The 12,123-nt window shown below is 36.5% G+C and overlaps 1 protein-coding gene across 6 annotated transcripts in view; it reads left to right on the top strand.

The window, feature by feature from the left end:
- Positions 1-12,123, top strand: part of KLHL5 (kelch like family member 5) — a 60,848-nt gene that overhangs the window by 22,270 nt on the left and 26,455 nt on the right. For 3 of the 6 annotated variants that reach the window (XM_075752297.1, XM_075752298.1, XM_010301119.2), the window contains one exon: positions 7,656-7,841. In XM_075752297.1, the coding sequence (XP_075608412.1) occupies positions 7,699-7,841 (143 nt within the window). In that variant the 5' untranslated portion in view covers positions 7,656-7,698. The remainder of the gene's footprint in view (positions 1-7,655; positions 7,842-12,123) is intronic. The other 3 variants (XM_075752299.1, XM_075752301.1, XM_010301120.2) reach the window with 1 other exon arrangement.

Below are 12,123 nucleotides of genomic sequence, written 5' to 3'. Positions count from 1 at the left end.
TAAGACAGGGTCTGAATGTACCAGGTGGTAGCTACTCTGCAGTGTTATTCTTTATGGACAGTCTTGGAGTTAGTACATTGTAGCTTCCAATCTAAGTCTGCCCCTCCCCAACAGTTTTCAGTCTACAGAAATCTTTGATATGTCTTTCTCTCACCTCAGCCTTACTGATTTTTGAGGCTGTAAGTTCTTTAGGACCGCCAGTTGTGCGGTGTATTTCTGTATACCTCCTATCACAAAGTAATGCAAACTGTTCAAATAAGGACAGTCAATAGATTCCCTAATTGTGACATGATAGTAGTATGATACTTGAAATTAACTGAAAAACAATAAAAAGAGCTTTTTTTTTCCTAGATATATGCATGTATTAGCCAAAAATAAGAAAGTTTGATATTGAAAGACAAGTTGTTTTACAGGGGGAAAATCTCAAGCTACCTTGTTTCTTTCCTTCCATGCTACTGCTAAAATTCTTTCATTTTCCTCTGTGCCTCTTACATCTTCACTTGGATTATATCTATGCACATTTGAAAATAGTTAGCGCAGCACAATTATATAGCATATATGAGGCAGATTTAATCTAAAAAGCTTGAACAGTAGATGTTGTAATGAAGATAAGGTAACAAGAGGCTTCAGCATGGACTTCGCAAAGCCACAGGGAATTCCAGCTATTTTTTTGGATGGGGAGGGTTTCCATGCAAGATTATCATATTTTTGCAGTGATTGTCACATGCTTTGACTACGTTAAAGCTCAGTCCAATATGTTTTTGTACTACTGCTCTTCTTGATCACCGCTTAGTAGGCAGTGTATACGTGTCTTTGTTGGGCTAGCATAGGTAACGCTGGAGTCTGTGCTACAGCTTTTTGTGTCTGTTGTTACTCATGCCAGTTAGACTAAGGTTAATGCAGATATATTTGTGTTTGCTTGAACCTGTGCCTTTTGATTGTGGTTCTGGCTACTGCTGTAATTCTTTAGCATAGAGTAAATCACTAACCCTCAAGTTCACATGCATGTATAGCCTTACTGTGCTCTTTAGTCTCTCCAGAGTCACTTTTTTCCTCTTTCCATTGTCTTATCTTAAATTATGATCCAGCATAAAGGATACAGGATTTTTAGCAGTCTTTATTGTTACCATCTATGGCTTCTTCCTTTTATTTATGTTCTTCCCAGCCTTTTGAAAGGTCTCCTGATTTTTACCATTTGCTTGCTTTTTCCAAGAATCCTTTCAGCATTCTTCTTTTCAACAAACTCCATTCGCTGCAGCTGAGGTTTTTTACTTACTAACTTTGAAGAAGGAAATACTTTAGTCCTTACAAAGTATAATACTAAAATCACTCAAGTTGGCATAAAAGCTGGCATAGTACTATTTTAGTAAGTTGTGTTCTGGTCTCTACACAATCAAATGTCAGCTAGCTTGAAGACAGCAGTGTAAACAACCAAATTGTTGAAAAAATATTTTTAAAACTATTTTGAAACGTTGTATGTAAAAACTGCAATGCAGGAAGCCATCTTAATGCAACAAGAAAGTTGCAAAATCAGGATTTGTTTAAAAATGCAGAAGACATATCTCACATACGTATTCTAATTTGTCCGAGTGGAGACATACTTTTATCTCTTCTAATGTGTATGACCTACAAAATTTACTACCTTAGCCTAAAGATGACTTGAAATTGCGACAGAGCTTCTAATTATGTTATTACAAAACAAATTACCTTGAGACCATGGGTTTGTGATGCAGTATAGCAAATCCAGTGTCCTGTCTCAAAGTAGACAATTAGGTTACCTTTTGGCTGCATAGGACAGGTTTTTTTAAGTTATAAAGTCCAACTACTGGAGATTTGCCTATTCTGGTAACAGAATAAATGCCTTTGCTGGTTTTGAACAGTAGTGAAACTTATTGGTAACTGGCTACAGTAAATTCCATACACTTAATTTATGATTGCAGAGTTCTGCTTTGATCCGTCAAACATTGGCTTTTGATCTCATTGACATTATTCTTGGGTTTGCATTACAAAAATATCAACAGAAGCATGGAATTTATAGTCAGTGGTACTATGCATTATTTTTCTTCTTTTTAATTGTCTTCTCTAAACGCAAGGCAGTCGCACCCATTTTCCTGCACATACTTAATCATTTTCATCACTTATCTCTAAACCTCTTTTATTATTTTGAACCTTTTTGAGGTGTGAATAAAACTAGTATTTTTACTAGTTTTCTTTTTTGAAATGCCATGATACTTTTTTAATACCTGTATACATTGAGATGTCTATATTGGTTTGATTTTCGGTTTATTTACATGTCATTTATAAAGGTAATATTCTTTATGCATGAATTCAGATTTAAAGCGTTGGTCGCAGTTACTTCATTTTCTGAGAAACAAAGTGATGTTCACTGGAAACATAGTGGTGAGGAGACAAACATCTATTTTTTTTCCCATCTCTACAGATTTGTCAGTGTTTACTGTTTCTAATGCTTTCATCTACACCCAGTTTGTGTTAGAGAAAGATAGATAAAACACAATTTAAGCCAATTCTATGCACAGGTTATTCTTGCTTCAGTTCCCATTTTATACCATTTCCAGTGTATCTGAAAGCCATTTGGGTTGGTGTATAGTGCTGCCTGCAAATTTCAGTAGCATAGATAGAGCATTTGCTTTTAGTTTGGTTTCCTAAAGAGACCAAGTGTGTGATACACTTAGGCAGTTGTGTTCTGCATCGCCTCTGCCATCTCCCTGGTAGCTTTAAAACCCATGGACTGTTTTCATCTTAACATGGTCAGAAGTCTCCAAGACAATGTCACTCCTCTCAAATGGCAGCTAGTTAATGGAGAGAAACCCAGTTTATTGCCTTCACTGAACAAGGGCAGAATTCATCTGCTGTGAAGCTGGCTGTACAGCACAGCTTCCTGTTAGTCACGTTATTTGCTGTCTCTTGCCTAGTGAGGCAGTGCTGTAAGGAATTGAGGGGAAAAGAGAAGAGCTAGATTTGTGGTGATGGATGGAGTGGGAAAAGGAGACAGAGCATAGGAAGCTTTGAAAAACAAACTTCATTTGTCAATTCTGTGAACTGGCCAGCTGAGTAGACATAGTAGCAGTATATTTGGGATATTTTCTCCATCAAGATTTTGCAGTTATAAATCCTGTTGTAATGCTGCCTTGACTCCTTTGTCCAGTCAAGGCTTTAGAAACCAGCTGCACTTCAACATGTCATTCTGTCAAAAGAAATGTGACTTTATAATGCAAGGAAATAAGCTGTTACTTGCTGCAAAAGTTTAGGAGAGACAATATGCAAGGTCAGCATCTGTACTACATGCCCTTGACCTAACTATGTCACTCTTATCTTGCAGTAACACTAAATTTTTGCAGATTCATGGGATTTCATATGATCTTCTGGAGAAGTTGACCTTTTTTAAGGAGTACAGATGAGATTACAGCTAAATTGGGCAAACTGATCTTGACAATAGAACAGTTTTAAATACAAGTGAATTTACACATAATTTTCAGAGATACTTTTTTCAGACTTTTACACAATTTTTCAGAAGAATTCTAAAATTAATTTCATATTTTAGATTTTGTTCGTCTCTGTTCCAAAATGAATAGTTTGAAACGTGCATTTGATTTTTTTCTTAGTCATGATGAAGTCTTTCTTGCTTATTTTTATTTCAAAGACAAACATGGAGACATTTAACCTAAAAGATACCTTCCTAAAAATAATTTAAAATGCATAAAATAAAATGCTTGAAAAATCAGTTTTGCAACCTTTGTTATAGCCAAGGTTAACACTTACTAGAATTCATAGATTGTTAACTAATATGTGTGATTGCTATAAAATAACCATTGTAACTCCTCCTTTAAAATGAACCTCTGTGCTTTAAAATAATTAAAATAACAAATCCTGTTAATAGGAGCAGATTGTGCTTCTCCCCCATAAAATTTGAAAAATACTGATGCCTCACTTTTGAGAGAGAGAATTTAGTAAAAGTGGGAAGAAAGAAGGCTTGTATGTTTGTTGGTTTGTTTTTATATTGAAAACTGTGCTGTGGCTTTGTTTGTAGCTTAAACAATGAAGCCTTAAACAACAGCAGAAGGAGACGTGCAAATTCAGCACACCAATCACCATCATCATATATGCTTTTACTTTTGGAACTCATTTATCACCACTTTAATACCAGCCTAGTTAATGGCTTCATTGCTTTGCAATGATTGAATGTTACAATGGGTAGCACTCCTTACTCCAAACATCCTATTTCAAGACATAAAATCCTTTAAAAATGAATGGGTTTATAGCATGTCTTGTACATGATTTTTATTTCAAAAGACAATACTCTTCTATAAAGTCTTTATTAGACAGGTATGTTGAAGAAAGCTAGTACCTTTAGTATGTGAATGTTTGTCACCAGGGTAGTAAAATGTGTAGCTAGTGTGGGAAAGACCTCGTCCTTAGAGTAACTTGTATTTTTACAATCATCCTGAAATTGTACCATACTTAATAAAAGATTATAAGTGCTAGATAGTATCTTCTTGACAGAAATAGGGAAAGAAAAGAAAGACCAAGAAAAGTGTGATGGACGTTTAAGAATACAAGAAGAAAACCCTACCGACTAATGTTCGATGATACTGGTAATAATATTTCCACTTAATGTGTTAAAAGTACTATCTTAGAGGAATATGCAGACATAGTTCTTTGATACGCTTGTGTCATACGCTGGCAGCCTCAATCTTTAACGTAATTTTCTTAGTAGTATGTGTGAAGTGTGCAGAAGTAGCAAATACCTCTCGCCTGTGGGAGGGGAAGTTCATGCTATACTTAAATTGGAGTCAAAAGCCAAATCCAAAAGGAGCAGAGCCACTTTGATGCTCAGAGCTGCAGGACTCTGTGGCTGGGTGTTTGAGCATGGGATTCACAGGTCAGTGAGAGATACTCAGGTTTCCTTTCTCTAGGTGGAAGGCATGTAGGCCAAGAATTTTGGAAGGCATTTCAGTACTGCTGCTGGGAGCGAGAAGAGCTCTGTTCTTTTCCTTGCTTGCGTATTCTCTCAAGTCATTGTGGCTGTGGCAAACTGACCTGGGAAACAGATTCATAAAACATTTTGGGGAAGGAATGAGATTTGAATTTTTCATAACCAGTCATTGGGTAATAGGCGTGAACAGTCCTTAAAGCTATGTCATTCCTTTTTTTGAAAGTACTGCAACTATTAGACTGTCTCATATTCTCTTTATGGACCACTGAAGCTTGCTTTCCTTCTTTTCCTTCCTTATAGAAAATGGTTTCTAAGTTACTGATTAGGGGACAGGGTTGAACTTCTTCAGGTGAGAGGAAGAACTATGCTTCACTCTGTATCCTGAGTAAGTGCTTTACCATGGGTAGTGGAGAACAGACACCACTGCAATTATTTTTCCTTATTGAGCAAGAGTTGGTGACTGCCACTGACTTCTGTGTAGAATGTACATGTATGCGGTCTTGGGGCTGGCAATAGCTCTACAGAGGGTGTGGTCTAGCATAGTGCTGGCTTAGAAAGTTGGTTTTTTTCCTTCTCCATACTAGTTTGTTGCTTCTTCAGTTCTATCTGCACAAGTCTTTGTGAGGTTGTAATAGAAATCAAATCCCTGATATCGTGTGCATTTTTTTATCATTATTAATAGGGTTAATTTGAGGAATCTGGGTTAAAATATGGTTCAACAACAACAAAACCCAAAAAAACCCAAAAAAAAGAAACTGTATCAGCACAAATGAGGATGTGATAAATTGTGATAGGGAACAAGGATTTCCTAAGCATTTTCTTGACCAGCACTCTGTTCTTTCCACTTCTGTTTCTTTTGCAGCATTGCTGGTTTAAGAGTTGCTTTCCCTGAGTACTTGCTCATTCACTGTGAGAATGCCACCCAGTTTTGTCAATATAATTTTTTATGGTTATGTGGTTACATTTTTCACATATATGAGTTCCTTGATTCACTTTCCAAAATGGCCGCAAAGAATACTTGTTCCGGCTTGTCGGGGGGGAGTAGAACAAGTGACTCAGGGGTTGAGAAGAAGTTGACACAGCCTAAATAAATGGCTAACCACAGCTTGAGAGAGCACATTTAAGGTAAAGACTTCCAAGGGAAGTAGGTAGGCAGGTATTGCGTTTCTGATCCGTTACTAGATTTAGATTTGAATTAAGTGCCAAATTGCTTGGCCTTTTTAGCTGTCAGGCCACATGCAAAAAAAAACGACCAAACAAAACTACCTTTACAGAACACTTTCTGTAAAGATTAGACTTTGATTTTAAGAAGCTCGCTCTTGCAATTAATATCCTAGGCTAAGGACTGAGCTAAGTCTCTTGGTGGATTTAGCCCTGGGCATTGCTGTCTAAGTTTGACATCTTTGTGAGAGCAGGTGTCTGGATGCAGATTTTGTGAATCCATGTCCTTCCAAATATTGTGGTAGGCCCAGAGTATTTTATAAGTTGCCTGCGTTATGAAAAAATAAGTAGTAGTCAGTTAAGAACTGTGAGCAAGAAAAGGTGCTTCCCTCAGTGTACATAATTAGGATTCATCTCTTGTATGTCCAAGGCCCATTGTTGTGGTTTAGCTGCAGCTGGCTGCTAAGTACCACACAGCTGCTTACTCACCCCTCACTGCCTCCTCCCTCCCCACCTCCCAGTATTATGGGGAGGAGAATTGGAATAAAAAGCTAAAACTAGTGGGTTGGGATAAAGACAGTTTACTGGGACAGCACAGGCAGAGGAAAATAACAACAACACTACTTAGAAAAGGGTATACAAAGCAGGTGATACACAATGCGATTTCCTCATCACCAGGAACCTGATACCCAGCCCATCCTTAAGTAGTGATCCCTCCTCCCTGGCCAGCCTCCCCCCCCCACCTCCTGCCACCTCCGCTATATACTGAGCGTGATGTCATACAGTATGGAATACCCCTTTGGCTAGTTTGGGTCAGCTGTCCTGGCTGTGTCCCCTCCTAGCTTCTTGTGAAAATTAACTCTGTCCCAGCTGAAAACTCAGGACACTCATGCATTTCTTTTATGTTTTCTCTGTTCCTTTTTTCTCCCAAGCTGCTGTGTGTATGGACAGGAATAATTTTTCTCCCCATCCATCCTTGCATTTTCCCTGTATTTGGCTTCTACTGTGCTAGACCTCTTTTCAGACATGTAAGGCTTCTTGCAGTAGGAGTGGTGGTATATTGATGTGTTTCTTCACGGTTTTTTCCCCTTGTGTGCCCATATTCTTTTACTAGCTCCATACATGCTGAATTTTGTTCTAGCCACCTTAGGCTAAGTGTGAAGCAAGACTTTAACATATGTGGCAGGGAGAGATTTGATTCCTTATTGCATCCTTCCATCACTTTTTCAGTTTGCAGGGTCTTGGCAGATGTGTATTCTTCATGAACTATCTGACAACGCTATAGATACAATTACTGGACTGATCTGTGTGCGTCAGTTGAAGAGTACAACATTAAATGATCGTACCTTTTTCACAAGGGTTTAGATTTGGTTTGGAGGAAGAAAGAAAGTATGAAGAGAAATAAAATAGCAAGGGAATATATATTAAAACAAATATTGTATGTCAATTTTAAAATCACGTGATTTTTATTTTATCATCTGTACATAGAATTGCTGCACCTTAATATTGTGTGAACTAAAATTTCTGTTACTGTCTTCAGCAGAACCTCCAACAGTAGTCATACCTTATCATCTTGTCAAACTATGGAGCCCTGTACCTCAGATGAATTTTTTCAGGCTCTCAACCACGCTGAACAAACATTTAAAAAGATGGAGAATTATCTCAGACACAAACAGCTATGTGATGTGGTGTTAGTTGCTGGTGACCGTAGAATTCCAGCTCACAGGTAAGTTTATTATAATTTGAAGTAACTTCATATTTGTTTACAAATGGACTTTCAAAGTGTGTCCTGTGTTTTATTTAAAAAAGGTCAGAACATCCTAAACAATGTAGAATACTTTAAAAATGTTTATGTGTTTTAACATTTATTTGAAGGTTAATTTCTGTCTGTTGTATGTGATAGAGCATCAGAAATAATTGTGATATTTTCGTGTTCTGCTTTTTGTCTTCAAGCATATAGTAAGGCATTTGCATAGCAAAACAAAAACCCCAGAAGTCCCAAATGCACCCTCAGAATAATATTAGTAGTGGTTTCTGTACCATAGAATGAAATAAAAATAATTTCTTAGATTTAATTTTTTTCTTTGTACTAACAATTAAGTTGTTGGAGTCATAATTAGCAATAAGGACAGTCTTCTGTCTGCATAAAGTTTTTTCGCTCCCACAGTAAGAGGAGTCCTTTGATAGCAGACTACTGAGCACTGACATTAAGGGCTAAATTAGATCAAACATTACCCTATCTGTCATCTGTGTAATTAACAGATGATATAGCCACTTAAAAACTAGGAAAATAGCAAAGTTTGTGAAACAAATGTGTGAATAACTGAGGCATGTTACAGTATTCAATGCACAGTATTAATAGTTCAAATAGGAACCTAGGTATAATTAAGCTGTGGTTTCATACGGTTAGGTCTGCAACAGAAATAGCAGCCTAAAGCATTCCTACTTTCCTTTGCTCATTACTACCCCTACAGTGAAACTACAGCTTAATGCTGTAATAGTAATAAAGAGATGGGGAGAGGTTACTGCTTTGGTTTGGTATTTTTCTTGCAAAGCCACATCTCTGCTTTTATTCAGATATCATCCACACTGTTGTGTTGACACAGCTGAGGGAATGATAGCATGGGGATGGGAACTGACTTGAGGAGCAGGGAGGCAGTTATGGTATAACTTGCTATTGCTCTCAGAGATGTCATTTTATGAGACTTCATTTTTAAACAGTCAAGACTATCTCTGATTTTTCCAAGTTGATTTAAGCAAATCTTACTGCAGTTATTGCTAACATGGGTAGTCCTGCTCTCCACCCAACCGCTGACCTGAATTCCTTTGTAAACACTTAAAGCCATGTAGCTGTGGATGATGATGAATCCTTTTTGGAGAGACAAGAGGGTGAGCAAGATGATTTAGCTTTTCCCTGTGGCTACAGTGTTGCTTAAGATTGGTCTTCATTTTTGTTCAAATTAATTGCAGAACTGCACTGTGCTTGTGGAAGGAGTGAATCGGATGAAAACGGGGAATGCACACACCCCTAGTGGATTTGCACCCACTCAAGTAATTTAGAAGTCAAAGAGCTTTGGAGTGCTGTAAACAGGAAAAATAGTGATATAAGGAAATAATTTACTTCCTTATGTGGTGATAGTAGCACCTTTGCAGTATACAGTCATGGAGTATGGTTTATTTAATGGTTATAAAGTGTAGAAAGGACAGCTGTGAATATCTTGTAAGGACTGCGAAGATTTTTTTTTGTGCAACAAGGATAAACAGAAAGACAACATTCTGTATGCTATAAAGTTGTTTAATGTGATTTGTACCTGTTATTTATTGGAGAACTGTCTTTTCTGCTCCAGTTTCTGCTACTGTATCTATTTCTGTAATGTATTAGGCATATGCTACCACCTGTTATTTGCTCTGGTCTTCTCTTCCTGGGAGGAGAAACATCTTGCTGTAGTTGATATATTCTGTTTAAATATGCATGAAAGTTAAGGCCAAAAAAGCACTCCCTGTGCTGTAGCAGGAGGTGGGACGCTTATGGTTGTCCTTAGTTCACTTTATAATGTTGGAGCCACTTAAAAAGAAGCTTTGCCTTTACACAGTAAGTTCTTTCTCTTACTGTTTTGTTTTCAGAGAAACATAGCAATTACTACAGTCTTCATCTCAGTATGTCCAAAGTGTCTCACTGAAAATGGGAAAGATAAAGATGGAAATCTTAAATTTGGTTCAGAATTTTATAGAAATTCAGTAAGACAACTGGCTTTATGTACTTGTAGTAGCCTGTGTTATAAGAAAAAAAAAAAAACCTGTAGGATTTTTTTTATTGCCTGCATTCAAGTTCTGACTTCTTTAGTATTGACTGCAGGCTGGAGCAGTCAGCGTATTTCAGAACGCTGGTGATTGTTTTATCTTAAGACTTAATAAGCAACAAAAGATGTATTAAATAGATATTAGCTTATTGGCTTGGCATTCTAAGATGTGTAAGAAAATAGAAAGTTTGCTGACACTGAACAGGTTTTTTCCTCTCTTTTTTTTAACAAAGAGAAGAGTTTTTCTTAATATACGGTCTCACAGAATGTGTAAGAAAGAACATTTTTCATTATTATTATTAATCACTTATATATAGAGAGGAGTTCTCAGATTTTTCTGTTTTGAACCTGGTATTTTTAATAGTTCCTGTTTTTTTCTTAATGCTCAGTTTCTATTTTTGATGATACTTGCATGTTCTGAGATATGTAATGTAGGTTTTTAGAGAACAGAACAGTGAGTTTGGTGTCTGCAATAGTAATAAGCACAGGTAATACAGACCAAAACCCTTCAGAATTTTACAGTAATGTATCTATTCAAAGGATTCAGGCTATGAGTCTACTACAAATAAGACTATCACATATAGTCATGATTTTTCTGAATATGGCATTCTCTATTATTCTAAGACTGTTTATCTTGTTCTGTGCTGAAATTTTAGCTAAGAACTTATTTAGGAGATCAAGAAGCAAGTAGGAAAGGGGACAGTTCTCCACAAGAAAAAAACACATTATATTCCCACTCCCTTAGCCTTTAGTTCCATAAAGAAATTTTGCCAGACTTCTAATTGAATATAATGTAATCAAGTATTTTAGATGCTTTCTCTATGTCAAATGCCATTTCAGATGTCTAAGTCATTTATTACATTTCTATTTATTACATCAGCTAACTGTTATATCCATAATAAGTGTGTCTTGTTTTTGTGTGTTTTGTGTTTTGTTTTGTAATAACCTGCTGGTCAGAACATTCACTTAAGAAAAGAGAGGTCTGTGTAAATTCCTGGCCACAGGGGATTTAAAGCCTGCTCTGCATCCTTTAACCAGCAATCTGAAAATCTGTGCAGAGCCATTTTCTTTATTCCTGTTGATAGTGAAAGATGGAAATACAAAAGACATGGGACTGGAGGAAAGAACGCAAATGGAAGCTTATGTACTCCAGGCATTAGGAAGCTTGTTTCAAAGAGCACAAATCCTTGTTTGCAGATATTTTTTTTTATCTCGAGGCTCCTTTATCTTTGTACTTCTTTTCCATATGGCTTAATACTACTTCCTTTTTTTCACAGTCTGTGTTGCCTTAGTTTGTGAAGTCTTCACTGCAGCCTTATTTTTCTTTTAGCTACATGTTTATAAAAGTTTAACACAAAGTGTATTTCTAAAATGTCAGAGTATATAAAAAAGCAGTTCTGTGATGGCTTTATGTTAAAAAAAGTACTATTGCTACTAATAATGTGGTGGTTTTGAAAAATTTTACTAAAGGATTTATTGTAATCTTCATTTCAGTGTCAGAAGCAGCAAATGAATTTTGAAAGGTTTGATTTCCCTGGAAGAGAACTATAATTGGAAATCATTTTAACATAAACATACTGCATGTATTTTTAGGTATTGCTTGCTTTTAAACAAATTTAATTTAAATAAATACAGCTATATTAGTAGTGTGGGATAGTACCACTTCTATACGTTCTATTATTGACATGTTTTGTTATCAAAACCAGAAATTAGCTGAAGCCACCAGTTTAGGAGGTGCTTCATACTAGGATGCATGAACTATTCAGTATCAACTTCCAACTTCAGTGAACACTATTAGTGTGTTGGTGAGTTCTCTACACAAACAGAAAGTGTCCCTTTTATCTTTAAGATGTTAAAAAGTTTCACTTCATTCTTGTCAGGTGAATTAGGTTGGGAGATACTAAATCTGTAAATTGCCAAGTTTGACAGCTGTCATCATTTTATGTAATAATTGCTTTGAAGACCAAGAAAACTGTCTAGAATGATGCAGCTTGTGGCAATTCCAACCAGAAGTACAATTTAATTCAGGCATGCCACCCTGCTTACACATATTTTACTGTCTCTCAGTAAATAACAGTGAAATTAGGAAACTCTTCCAAGTAAGCCATCATGGTACATCTTTCTATTTTTTGGATCAGTACAAACCACAGAAATTAAAGACATCAGTAGCATTGGAACCTCCTGTGAGAACAGGGAGACGTACTGAAA

This window comes from Balearica regulorum, chromosome 4 (assembly GCF_011004875.1).
Source record: "Balearica regulorum gibbericeps isolate bBalReg1 chromosome 4, bBalReg1.pri, whole genome shotgun sequence".
Lineage (NCBI taxonomy): Eukaryota > Metazoa > Chordata > Aves > Gruiformes > Gruidae > Balearica > Balearica regulorum.
The sequence above is the reverse complement of the archived record's forward strand: the minus strand, read 5'-3'. Positions and strand labels throughout refer to the sequence as shown.